This window comes from Heterodontus francisci, chromosome 13 (genome assembly GCF_036365525.1).
Source record: "Heterodontus francisci isolate sHetFra1 chromosome 13, sHetFra1.hap1, whole genome shotgun sequence".
NCBI lineage: Eukaryota > Metazoa > Chordata > Chondrichthyes > Heterodontiformes > Heterodontidae > Heterodontus > Heterodontus francisci.
In genome coordinates, this window is record NC_090383.1 from 27,030,775 (window position 1) to 27,044,403 (window position 13,629).

The following is a 13,629-nucleotide window of genomic DNA, read 5'->3' on the forward strand; positions in this document are numbered from 1 at the left end:
CCAGCCCCGTGTGCAGAAACTGCAGGCCTCTGCTTATGGGCTTCCCAGGACCACGAGACTGGCTCTGCAAACATATTTGAAGCTATTCCTCAATGCCTGCTCCCAATCAGTGCATATGGGGTCAGAGTCAAAACGGTGAAGGTTTGAACACTGCTCCAGACAGTCCCAGCGACGGAAGACTGGAGCTCTAGCTCAAATTCTGGGTTCATATCTAGCAGGCTACTCATGTCCACTGGGAGTGAGTGGTTCCCCCTCATCGTATGGGATAAGAGAGCCTGTAAAACCCTCCCACCATATAGGACTAACCTAATCAGCTGGTATAAAGGTGGTTATGCCATGGAAGGAGCCTTCGTGCTACGATCGTCTGACTGTTAATCAGACTGCGGATCCTTCCACTGCTTCAGACTAATCTCCAAGGGGAAGAATGTGAAGATACAAGATGATGAGCAGTTGTTTGTGACTGTGAGATCATCGGCAGAGGCTGGATACCATTGCCAGAGGCTACTCAGTGCCTGTGTGGGGTGGGTGGGAGTACTTCAGCTGCCTTGTCCACTAAAAAGGTAGATTTCTCCAGCAGCAGCATTTGGCTTCAGCACTGGCAGGATGGCTGAAAGATGATGGCTTTCTGGGTGTGGTCAGGAACTCTGAATACAAAATGTCCTACACGTCTCCACAACTCTCCCAACTTCACACATATGGATCCACTCAGGCTGGCAGGAGACCTGCTTCTGCCACTTTACCCACTCCACACATATATCTGCTGTATCCTCACGCTGAGGGACACACAATAGAGGACTTGACACTTTTGGGTGCAATCTGTGTGCGCTGTAAAATAAAAGTGTGCAAGCATTTGTTTGATCTCAATAAATAGAAAACAGCACAAAGCAGTTTTAAACAATCTTTACTGTTCAAATTCCTTCCAAAAAAGGTACAGAAACATGTCTTGCAGTGAGAAACCACTGACTAAAAGCCAAATACATCATCTCCATGCATAGATGCGCTACAATTCCAACAAAATTTGTTAACAGAATTGTCAGAAACTACGACATCTGTAGAGAGAAATTCTACCCGTACCACATACACCTCTGTAACCAGTTTGCTACTTGTTCACTGGCTTCAGTTCCTCTAGGATGCTAAACAGAGAGTCCGGAACAGACATTCTGAGCCCAACCGAGCAAGCTAATGCCTTCACAAATTGGTTTTGTGTCTTAAAGAAAAAGCTATTGGTTTGGAAGTTGAGCACGACTGACAACAGGGATAAGACCAACTCACAGGGTGGAGTTGGGGGAAAATATAGACCAACTCCAGAGGGAGGGTGGCAGATAGAAACCAACTAGGACAGAATTTTACTCTGGGCACCTCCCACACTTAAGTACTTTAAGTATGGCCAAGTCACAATGTACTATGAACATTTATTTTTCACATAGGCATCTGTAACTAACCAAAATACCCCTAAATGTAACAGTCTCAATTTTATCAAGAATTTTTATTTTTTAACATTGTGCTTTCCGTTAATATTTGAAACTGCAGACAATATACACAGGACATGGTTCAATGCAAAACAATTAACAGAGTTGAGAGCTTTAACAAAACTTCCATTTCCTCCACCAACACAACTTTCAGGAATTACCTGAACCACGTTCAGCACCGGCTTCTTCCTTTCTTTATAAAATAAAACAGAGACAGCACTCACACTTTCCCCTCCTCCACTCCCCCCACGCCACCTTAATTACTTTGGAAGCTGAACTTCCTGAGAACACACATCTGGGAACTGGATGAGCGGCCCAGCGCGTCCTGCATTATGAAATCTCCCCACCCACACTCCCCCTATCAAACTAAGCTCATGTGCAGATTGGGGCTAGAATGGGAAACAGAATGTCCTAATTTCACTTAATCTCCAAATCCAAAGTGACGAAAAACAAAAACAACAGAGGTTGCCAGTTTCACCCTGCCATGCACTTCAAAGTTTCCTCATTAAATGTGATCTAAATGTGAACTCTTTAAAAGGGGAAAGTCACACTTGAGTTTTGATATTGCTGTAATTTGTTTTGGCGGATGGAAGGGTGGCAAGAGGGGAGAGATATCAAAACTTGTACAGGCAGAAATGGAGGCACACACTTTCAAATGTCCTGCAATTTCAGAGAGTTTAATGTAAAATGTTTAAGCAATGATTACAAGGCTTCGTTTGAGGCAAGGGAAGGCGACTGGTCAAGGGGGTGGGGGGGGGGGGGGGTGAAATTTAACACTACAAGTACTAAACAGTAACTAGCACAACCCTAGAGAGGGGCCATGAGCATTGGAGATCATTCTCTTCTCAGTGGAACAACACACTCATGATTGCTTAAATTTCAATCTTATTTCTTTTCACAAATGACACCCAGGAACCAAAAGCATGATTTCCTTGTCAACTCTAAGCTTAGCATACTTAATAAAATTAGGATAAACAAAAACAGTCAAAAGAAATTTTAATTCAGAAGGAAATGAGAGTTTTGAAGTGGTGCAGTGTTAAAAATTGGAAGGTTCTGCTTATTAGTTGAAACCAGTAGTATCAATTTGGTCATCTCACACATGATAAATGGGAGTTTTTTTTTAAAACCCCAAACATGATTTAAAGTTACATTTAGCCATTCAGGGTTTAAATACAAGTTGAATTCTGATTATTGCAAAAGATCCCTATTGTGCCATATTTGTATAAAGACTAAACATACATAGGAATATAAATATAGAAAATTTGGTCCAGCTTCAGTTTTGGAAGTCACTATTTGTGAAGTTCTATAATCAGCAGGCACTTGTGTGGAGCAAAGCTTAGCTTTTCTTTAAAAAAATTTTTTTTATGCATTATTCAGGAGTTTTAGGAGTTAAACAACAGCAGCAGAGGTACAAACTGTAAAGGATATAGAATAGGAGCATGCAGAGCCTATCCCGTGACCAGGGTTACTGCAGTAGAAACTGGATGTGCAACGATTTTAGGCTGCAAATTACAAATTGATCTTCAGCGGGTCAAATAAGGTCAGTCTGAGGATCCCCGGCCTCATCCAGTCACACGGCACTAATTACTCATCAACGCAGCCAGACAGTTTTGGAGCATCTGCACATTGTTCTAAAATAAATACAATAAACAAATCTTTGATGGTGGCAGGACAAGTTGATAAAAGCTGATTTTTAAAAAAGCCTTTGCTTTAGAAACAGAAAGAGAGGCAGAGAGCACAAAACACAAGTTATGCTAAACCTTCAGAAATTACTCTGCAGGTCTCAGCTGGAGTACTGTGTCCTATTCTGGGCACCACACTTTAGGAAGGGTGTCAAGGCATTGCAGAGGGTGCAGAGGAGACTCACCTGAATAGTACTATGGATGAAGGACTTCAGTTATGTGGATAAACTAGTGAAGCTAGAATTGCTCTCCTTACAGCAGGGAAGGTTTAATCGTGGTGTTCAAAATTATGAGGGGATTTTGGGTAGATAGGGAGAAACTACTTCCACTGGCAAGAAAGTCAGTAACAAGAGGATGCAGATTTAAGATAACTGGCAAAAGTACCAGAGGGTACATGAGGGCAATTTAAAAAAAAAACTGCAGATTAGGATAATCTGGAATGGGACTAGCTGGATTGCTCTTGTAGAGAGCCAGCATGAACTTAACAGGCTGAATGGCCTCCTTCCATCCTGTAACCGTTCTCGTACTATGAACTTGGGACAGATGTTGGAGAACGATTCTCAACACAAATAGGATACGGGTGAGGAGGCCTTAACCATGCATTAGGAGATACAATTATATGGCGCCCCTTTTTCACTCAGTGCCAATGAGCAAAAATTATATTTTAAACACAAGTACACCATTCTTTGGCATACAGTTTAACCCGACAGCAACATTGGCCCACCAATAAAACCCCATCCTTCCGCAATGTGCTTTGTGACATACAACAACATGGCCCCTGGTGCACAGTTTCACACTAACATTGGCTGCACAAAATAGAATCCATATGAACATAACTGTAACCAAGGATGCTGAGGCTAAGAATTTTGTGTGTGGTGTGTTATGGGTGTACTCACATGCATATCGTTCAGATAGGAAAGGGAAACTACAGATGTGAACATGAACAGGTTGGGGACTACAAAGTATAGGACAGTGCTGATACGTACTGCTACATAATAAGCAAAATCAGACTCATTGCTGTGGACTACTCACTTTGGCATGCTTCAGCTCCAGCTCAGTCATTTCAATTAGGTTCTTACGGAATGCTCCCACTCGCCTTGTTCTGAAAGCAGTCAGCTCTGAAAACAGGAGAATAAACACAAAGCTTTATTGCCACACTATATGATGGACACTAATGGTTTCCCTAGACGTTAGGATCTTGTACCTTGCTTTGCAGAGTCTGAAAGCTTTTCAAATTTCTGACCACATAGCTGATGCTGGAGCTCCGCCTGTTTCACATCTTTACCCTTCATTCGAGCCTTGTCAAGAGCTTTGTTGGCATTTTCATAATCAACGAGAGCCCTGGCTCTCCTGTACAGCAGATCCTGAAGAAATAGAAAAATCCCACATTGAATTATTTTGAAAACAGTATCTGCTCGAAACCCCTGTCATGCGTACAACAAAATAGCAAGTACTCAAATTAAACTTCGAACAACATTGTAAAATTGTGGATTGGAAACAGGACGAGGCCATTCAGCCCCTCAAACCTGCTGTCATTTAATCCAATCAAGGGTAATTGGTTCTCAACTTCATTTCCTTCATAACCTTAGCGAATACAAGTGTATTGATCTCAGTCTTGATAGCTCCAATAGTCCCCCAGCATCCACTGCGTTTTGGGGCAGAGAATTCCAGATTTTCACTACCCACCGTGTGGAAAATGTCCTTTGGTGATTTTCCTCCTAAATGGACTAGCTCTAAATTTAAAAACATGGCCCCTTGCTCTGGATTCCTCCAGGGGAGGAATTAGAAATCAAACATCAATGGCATATTCTGCCTCATCGTAATTTGGCTTCTTTACCCACATTAGAATAGGTCCTTCAAACAAGAGGGGAGGGGACAACACTAAACAACTGTTGGCTAAACTTCATGCTTTTTAAAAAAAAAAACAACAAATCTGCTACTATCTGGAACTACTGGTACAGCTGCTGCCTTCAGTGCTAAGAAGCTCTGTGCCATAAACACAAGCCTTTGCAGTAAGGTCAGGGTGTCCGAGCAAACTCTTGTGCCTGCGAAACCCCAGCTTACTGACCTGAAAACTTGCCTCCTCTGCTGGATTTGTCAGTTTGAATTTTACTGACCTCGATTGGTCTTATCCCAGCTGCGTGTTCTCAGCACCAGTGGGGAAAATAAAATCCTAAATACAATTTGTAACTTTGAAACTGCCAAATTGCAGACAGCAAGCTTCCATAAATAGCAATTATAGAATAGCAAACTGCTTTAAGTGATGACTGCTGAGGGATAAATATCAGACAGGACATTGGAGAAAACTCCCTTGCTCGTCTTCAAAATGGGATCTTTTTATGTCTACTTGAGAAGGCAAACAGGTTCTCTGTTTAACATCTCATAAAAAAGACAGCACCTCTGACAATGTAGTACTCCCTCAGTACTGCACTGAAGTGCTTGCTTAGATGACGTATTCAAATCTCTGGAGCGAGGCTCGAACTCACGAGATTCTAACTCAGAAGACAGTGCAACTGACTAAGCATTCTGTTTTTGGAGAAAACCTCCTAGTCTTTAGTCTTGGATTATGTGATATGTCCAAGAGGATCATCACTAGCTGGAAATGGTTGACAACAATGTCTCAAGGATGAAGCACAATGCAAATATGAACTGAACTAAAACTTGTAAGAGCACCTTCTTACTGTTTCTAACTGGTGTGGTTCTCACAAACTCGACTCGAGGAGGACACTGAAACACCAGAAATGTTAGGAATTTTGGCAGAGCAAACCAGTTCAGGAAAGATGGCTTTGTCCAAAAGTCAGTATTCACAAAAGAACCAGAAGGGAAATGAGAATTAAAAAAAAACAGCAACTAAAAAAGGGACTGGATTTATATACTTGAAAATGAAATGAAATGTTTGTAGGGCTATAGGCAAAGAACAGGGGGGTGGGACTAATTGGATAGCTCTTTCAAAGAGCCAGCACAGGCACAATGGACAAATGGTTGTAAAGGAAGGAAAGAAAAACATGATCATTCTGTGACTACATTTATACAGTATGAGAACAAGTATGATCCAGTTTACTGTCACAATGTTACCAGAAACTAGAGTTGTTTAGGGTTGGGTTGATATGTGACCAACAGGAAGAGAGAAATGCACTGCAGTATAGGTTATAAAGCCTAGTTTACATACAGAAAGATGAAGAGATCTTTTGTCCTGCAGTCAACATCTGGGGCATATCTGCTCAAGACCATTAGGTTGATATTTCTGTACTGGCTGACTTTGTGAAACAAACACTTCTAGTTACAAAAGCATGGAACAGCCATATATAAACGGTTTACCTTTGTGTCTGAATAATAAAAGCAGCATCTGTTCAGATCAAATCCATTCAAAAGGTGGGTTTGTTGAAAAAAAAAAAATCACATGTACCTAGAAACAGGTGTCAATGGAGATCCTGGCCACTTAAGTGGCCTCGACATCCTTCGATTTGCAGCTTAAAGATCCCAGGGTTATATATAGTTAAATGAAACAAGTTATCTCAAATATACTGAACATCGCAAACCACAAATGCGTGCTAAATGTCATCACGGCTACAAAAGCACCTTTGGTCCTGAAAGCAGAGGGAAACCTCGGAGCATTCTGCACAACAGTTGCTTAAGGGAAAGTACTGTATGTCAGTCAGAATCATTGACATGACTGCTGAAAACCAATTTCATGCTTTGCAGAGAGTTTGATGAGAACAGAGTTTTCTTATATTAAATAGACCCCATTGAAACATGAGGAATGGATAGAAAACCCAGTAACTCTACCCCAGTAAAGCACAGGAAGCAGTTGAATTTATTCTTATTCATAACCATCAAGATCAAATGGTGCAATCTTAAAATCAAACTAAAAGATTAATCAACAACAACTGGGGAAAGATGAGCATATAAATTACAAAAGGAAAGTGTAAATAGTAATCCTAATCCCCATTTATGGTAATAAAACAACATCATAGGACCATTATTTGAGCCAGCACAGCCGCAAAAGGCTGAACAGCCTCATTCAGTAAAATTCTAATGAGCAAATCCCGAAATCTCAAGATGACATCCGGGATTGCAAATGGAAAATGGCAACACTGAAAAGCAACATGCCTCAGTTGCATTACCTTGGCTGCCTGTATATCTCTCATATAGTATTTTAACAGTTCTGTCAGCTTCAAGTCTTCATCACTCGATACTCTTCCTTCTAATTTCTGCAGATAAAGGGGAAAAGAAATGATCAGTAAAAGGAAACTCTGCCTTGTAATTAAGCCAGTATTAACTATCAAGTTAATTTTAACCAAAAGTTAAAATATTTGATACAAGTAGTATTCTAAAGCAAGAGTATCACTTTCCATCAGGAAGAATTGATTACGGGCTGCAGCATATGATCAGGTTCCAGATCACCACTCACTTGTACAATTAACTGTTTTACATAATCAGCACTTCAGACACTCGCCTAAACATCTACCCAATCCACCACTGGCGTACAGTGGCTGAAATAAACATTTCCTCCAATAGGAAACATAGCGCATAGGAAATAAGAGCTGGAGTAGGCCTGCACTGCCATTCAACTAGATCATGGCTGATCATCTACTTCAACATAGGAAAAATCTTTGTGCGCAATCCGTATGTTGCACCGTACATTCTGGATTGCTGTGTGGCCGCACATCTATCTATACGATGCACTGCAGCAACTCGCCAAGGCTTTTGTGATAGCACTGCCCAAATCCACGAGCTATACCATCTAGAAAAACAAGGGCAGCAGGCACATGGGCAACACCATCACCTCCAAGCTCTCCGAGTCGCAACGTATCCTGAATTGGACAGATCACTGTTCCTTCGTCATTGCTGGGTAAAAATCTTGGACTCTCTACTTAACAGGATTGTGGGAGCACCTTCACCACACTGACTTCAGCAGTTCAAGGAGGTCCACCACCACATTCAAGGGCAACTTGGGATGGGTAATAAATGCTAGCCTTTCCAACAATGCCCACATCCCACAAATTATTTAAAAATCCCCTAACTAGCAAAAACGGTCATCCAGTCTGGACATTCTGCCTATAAATCCTGACCCAAATAGGCAGCTTAGCAATTGAATGGTGTTATATCAGCTCCGTCACAACATCTGGAACAAAATGTGCACCAGAAACTAGTGTGAATAATGACATGCACTGGAACTTTCCCCACATAGCTACTGGTATGAGCACAACCTCTACCTCCCTCTCCTAACATGGCCCAGTGCGCTTTCTCCAGTAAATAAATTCAAAATAACCTAGGAAGAAATGGGTTTTTCACATATTGGGTATTGGAGTTTCCTTTGCTTAAATTGAGACTTTGAAATACGCGTGTTAAGGAAAACCACTGTGTGATGGGCATAACTAGACAGTGAGAGCGAGACTGTGCCTTATTGTACTTAATCTGTATCAAAGCCATAAGGTAGTAGGTTGGGGACAGTTGCTGGTAAAAAGGAGAGGCTACACTGAAAGAAACACTTAGAACACACATCAGAATACAAATGCCAATACCTCTGGCCGGCACGCACACGATGGGCCGAAGGGCCTGTTTCTGTGCTGTGTAACTATGACCTCAGTGGATTAGAAATATAGGAATAGCAGGCAGCTACTCATCCCTTCCTGCCTGTTCCAGCATTTGTTTAGATCATGGTTGATCAATACCATAACTCCATTTATCTGCCTTTGCTCCACACCCCTTAAAATTTTTACCCAACAACAAAACTCAATCTTAGTCTTGAGACATTTCAAGTCGTAATATTTCGCAGCCTTGTGGGGGGTTTAGAGAACAAGAATTAGAGATTACCACTACCCTTTTACCCTTTGCATTTCCTGGTCTCACTCCCGAGTAGCCTCGTTCTATCTTGAGGATTGTGCCCTCTTGTGCTGGAATCCTGCATTTAACAATGCCCAGTGAAGGACATCAAAATAAGGCTTCTGCTTTCTTCTCTTCTTCCCTTCCAAAATTTCCTTTCAACACTCAGTTTTCACAGCATCCTGATCAAAATGCCCCTGAATGGTGATACATACCACGTGTCTTCAAGCCAGCTGAAGAAGTTTCTTACAATCTCTGCCCGTCTTCGTGGCTCTTGTCAATTGCTTTGCATTTTCCTTAGTTTTTCTTCCATTCGAGAAACACCAAAATCTTGTCTTTCAAACATATACAAAAACTACGAGCAAGGGAAAGACCATATGCACCTGCCCCAGAGTAATGATTCCTGAAGCATCACGGTCCACACCCCACTACCCGCTGAGAGCCAAAGTCAGCTCCCTGGAGAGGCAAAGCAATTGGATAAAAACCCAAGGACAGCTAGGCAGAAAAAGTGTGGAAAATTCTTCTCAAACCCTCTTAAGAGATGGAATCTATTCCAGGAGACTACATTGATCACGTTTATTATTCCCTCGACAGTCCTCCCCAGATACCAACCACACAGCAACAGGGATTCAAAAACTTTCCAGTTTAAAAAAAAACACTTTAAAACCACCCTTCCATTAATCTTTCACCTTGTGGCAGCTGTGAATAACTTATTTGGGCTTCACTCATCACAGGCCATGAAGGTTCCCCAAGATACTCCTCTCAGTAACTACTCGGTGCCTTGCAAAGGGAAAGACGGCAAAGAAATTGGCAGCAAATTAACCCTCGCCATCTCTGTCCTCCCAGGGCTCCACTAACTCCAGGCTCACACCTGTTGTCATTACAGCTGCTGCCCACTGACTTGCAATGAGGATGTGAGCAGCTAACCAGAGAACGAACTCTCTCCCAAACCAATCAGAAAATCATCCCACTTAAGTGAATCGTGCAGAATCAAAAGCTCATGAACCACAGTGCTGTCCTTCAGCAGGGATTTTTCAAGGTTGGTCACACTTGTGCAAATACAGATTAATACTTTTTTTTTCCAATTTGGTGAATTTTAGTAATATTGCTGTTCATAATAGCAAATGAACGAGCTGGAAGGAGTTAATCTATCTAAAAAGGTACTGTTCCTGCAAAGTCATTGGTGTTACATGAAGGTGTGAGCTCAAATTACCACCCAACCCATTGGCATCAAGTCATAAAATGAGAGACTTAATTTAAATGACTGATTTTTTTGTTAAGCACATGTATCAGCAGATGTGGAGCCAAGGTGAGTAAAATGGAGTTGAGCTACAGATCACCCATCAGTTAACTCAACAGTAGAACAGGCTCATGGGGCTGAAAGTGTCTATTTCCTAAAAAAAAACCAGCATTTAAGGAATCTGTGTTGATAATGTTGTGTAGTTTAACTTTTATTATAAAAATGACTTACTTGCATTCAATTATTTTTCATTTAGTACTAAAATGATCTAGACTCACCTTAAGTTTTTCAAACAGCTCTGAAAGTTTTATGTAGTAGCTGGAAAAAAGAAATCACATTTTTAAAAATAAACTGCTTCAGGTTTCCCACATTCTTCTTCTCTTCATGGACATTGATTTTGTTTTGAACAAGGGGTAGAACCAGTATTGAGCACAAACATAGGAACTAAGTGGAGCCTCAATTTTACTGAAGGCTTCATCTTTCCAACACTGGCCTACTGTGTGTTCTCTTCCGTCTCCACCTTAATATTGGGGCACAACTTTCAACCCCCAAACCCTGGTCTCTAGAACTGTTACGCTGAACCCTCCAGCTCACTCCCCACATTTACTTGGGCACTTCCTCTTAATGTCACACCCTCTTCCCCACTCAGGTTGCCCAGACTCTAGAGCTCCTGGAGATGTCCCGTTGCACATAGGGCACTTTTGAAGTACAAGCTTTAGGACAAAGCAGTCTGCTTGATTGACAGCCCATCCACCACCTTGAACATCCACACCCTCCATCACCAGCTGCAGTGTGTACAGTTTACAGGATACTCTGCAGAAACTTCAATAGAACCCCACCCAAGAACACCACTGAGAAGGATGAGGGCAGTAGGTACATGATAACACCATCACCTCCAAATTTCCCAAAAGGCACACACCACCCAAAACTTGTACATATAATGCCATTGCTTAACCATTGCTGGATCAAATCCCTAAAACTTCCTACCAAACAGCACTGTGGGAGTACCTTCACCACATCCCGTAACTAGCTCAATGCAGAAGATGAAAGGACTCACTTGTTCAGTGGAGCTTTATTGTCTATTGCGAGTTCATTCAAGGAAGAGGATAAATGAATGTAATCATCAGAAATATCTGGAGAAATAGAGAGACAGCTCCCATCAAAATATGTAGGTTTGGCAGTCAACTCAAAAACTTTTTGTTTAAATACAAAAGCCACCTTTAATTCTTTATAAAAACAAAAGCCAGTAAATGCATCCAGCGTATCTGCACATACTTTTGTGACTTCTGGTCATTTTTTCTGCTTTTACTGCTGAATCTTTAATCTTGATGCCATATTCTAAAAGAAATGCCTTCTCGTGTTCAAAGAATTCATCGGCATCCTGCATAAGAAAGGTGTGTATTTATATATTTAAACATCGATAGTACATTACAGAAACAGCCTGTTCGCCCAATAGGTTCATATGAGCTTCTTCCCACCTTATCACATCGAACCATATCCCCACATCCTTCTATTTCCTTTCCCCTCATGCACTTATCTAGCTTTCCCTTAAATGCATCTACGTTATTCGTTTCAACTGCTCCTTGAGGTAGCAAGTTCCATATTCTCACCACGGAGTTAAATGGCTTCTCCTGAATTCCTTATTGGATTTATTAGTGACTTTCTTATATTTATGGCCCTAGTTTTGGACTTGAAATTAGAGCTACACTATTCAGGGTGATGTCTGGAAGCATTTCTTCACAAAGGCTAGTGGAAATCTGGAACTATCCCACACTCCCAAAAGCTGTTGAGGCTCAGTCAATTGCAAATTTCCAAACACAGATGGTTAGATTTTTGGTAGGCAAAGGTATCAAGGGATAGGGAACCAAAGCAGATAAACTAGAACTAAATTACAGATCAGTCATGATCTAATTGAATGGTGGAACAGGTTCAAGGAGCTGAAAGGCCTACTCCTGTCCTATGACCCATATCCAAACCATTGCATATCGGAACTTCCCTCTTAAAGCAGCCCAGACTACAGGTAGTAAAGCTCTGAGCTGGCCTGTGAAACCAGATTTCATTAGAAGCCAAACTGGGCATTGGTATTCCATAGATGTCCAGTTTCAGACAGCTCTGGCATGGTCAATTGCATGGAGGATACCACCCAGTCTATAGCAAGATTACATTACATACCATTTGACAGCATAGAAACAGGTCATTTGGCCCAAGAAATCTATGTCGGTTTTATGCTACACACAAGCCTTCTCCCGCTCCTGTTCATCTAACCGTATCAGCTTATCCTCTATTCCTTTCTCCCTCGTGCTTATCTACCTCCCCTTAAATGCATCTATGCTATTTGCCTCAACTGCTCCTTGTGGTAGCGAGTTCCACATTGTAACAACTCCGAGTAAGAGAGGTTTCTGCTGAATTCCCTATTGGATTTAATGCTGACTCTCTTATAATTATGTCACCAATTTTGATTTCCCACAAGTGCAAACATCTTTGTGACATCTACCCTATCAAATAACTTCATAATTTTAAAGACCTGTGTTTGGTCACCCCCTCTGCCTTCCCTTTTCTAAAGGGAGCCCCAGCCTGTTCAGCTTTTCCTACTAAGTATAATCTTTGAGGAGAATCAAACTTAAAGATTCAAGAGGACATAGGTTGGTGGATGGGTGGACACGTGGTAGATGAAATTCAATGCAGAGAAGTGTGAAGTGATACATTTGACAGGAAGAATGGAGAGGCAATATAAAATAAAAGATACAATTCTTCTCATCTTTTTTGCACCATCTTTAGTGCCCTATATCCTTTTCATAATAGGGACTAGAACTGTGCACAGTATTCCAAGTGTTGTTTAGCAAGGTTTGAAAAGTTCAACATAACTTCTATGATTTCAGTTCTATCACTATAAATTTACTTTCTTTTTTTTAAAAACATATAGCTTTGACCTAGTCAGCAGACGTGGTCTCTTCAGACTACTAGAAAAGATCGGATGGCCACCAAAGCTACTAAGTATCATCACCTCATTCCATGACAATATGAAAGGCACAATTCAGCATAGCGACGCCTCATCAGACCCCGTTCCTATCCTGAGTGGCGTGAAACAGGGCAGTGTTCTCGCACCTACACTGTTTGGGATTTTCTTCTCCCTGCTGCTCTCACATGCGTTCAAGTCTTCAGAAGAAGGAATTTTCCTCCACGCAAGATCAGGTGGCAGGTTGTTCAACCTTGCCCGTCTAAGAGCGAAGACCAAAGTACGGAAAGTCCTCATCAGGGAACTTCTCTTTGCTGACGATGCTGCATTAACATCTCACACTGAAGAGTGTCTGCAGAGACTCATCAACAGGATTGCGGCTGCCTGCAACGAATTTGACCTAACCATCAGCCTCAAGAAAACGAACATCATGGGACAGGAAATCAGAAATGCTCC

General features: G+C 41.6%; 1 protein-coding gene across 1 annotated transcript in view; it reads right to left on the reverse strand.

The window, feature by feature from the left end:
• Nucleotides 1-885: 885 nt before the first annotated feature.
• snx5 (sorting nexin 5) overlaps nt 886-13,629 on the reverse strand; it is a 41,790-nt gene continuing 29,046 nt past the window's right edge. Inside the window, exons 7-13 of the mRNA XM_068044572.1 lie at nt 11,493-11,598; nt 11,275-11,350; nt 10,496-10,535; nt 7,276-7,362; nt 4,356-4,515; nt 4,184-4,269; nt 886-3,100 (exon numbers count right to left, since the gene is read on the reverse strand). Coding sequence (XP_067900673.1) covers nt 3,050-3,100; nt 4,184-4,269; nt 4,356-4,515; nt 7,276-7,362; nt 10,496-10,535; nt 11,275-11,350; nt 11,493-11,598 — 606 coding nt within the window. The 3' untranslated portion in view covers nt 886-3,049. The remainder of the gene's footprint in view (nt 3,101-4,183; nt 4,270-4,355; nt 4,516-7,275; nt 7,363-10,495; nt 10,536-11,274; nt 11,351-11,492; nt 11,599-13,629) is intronic.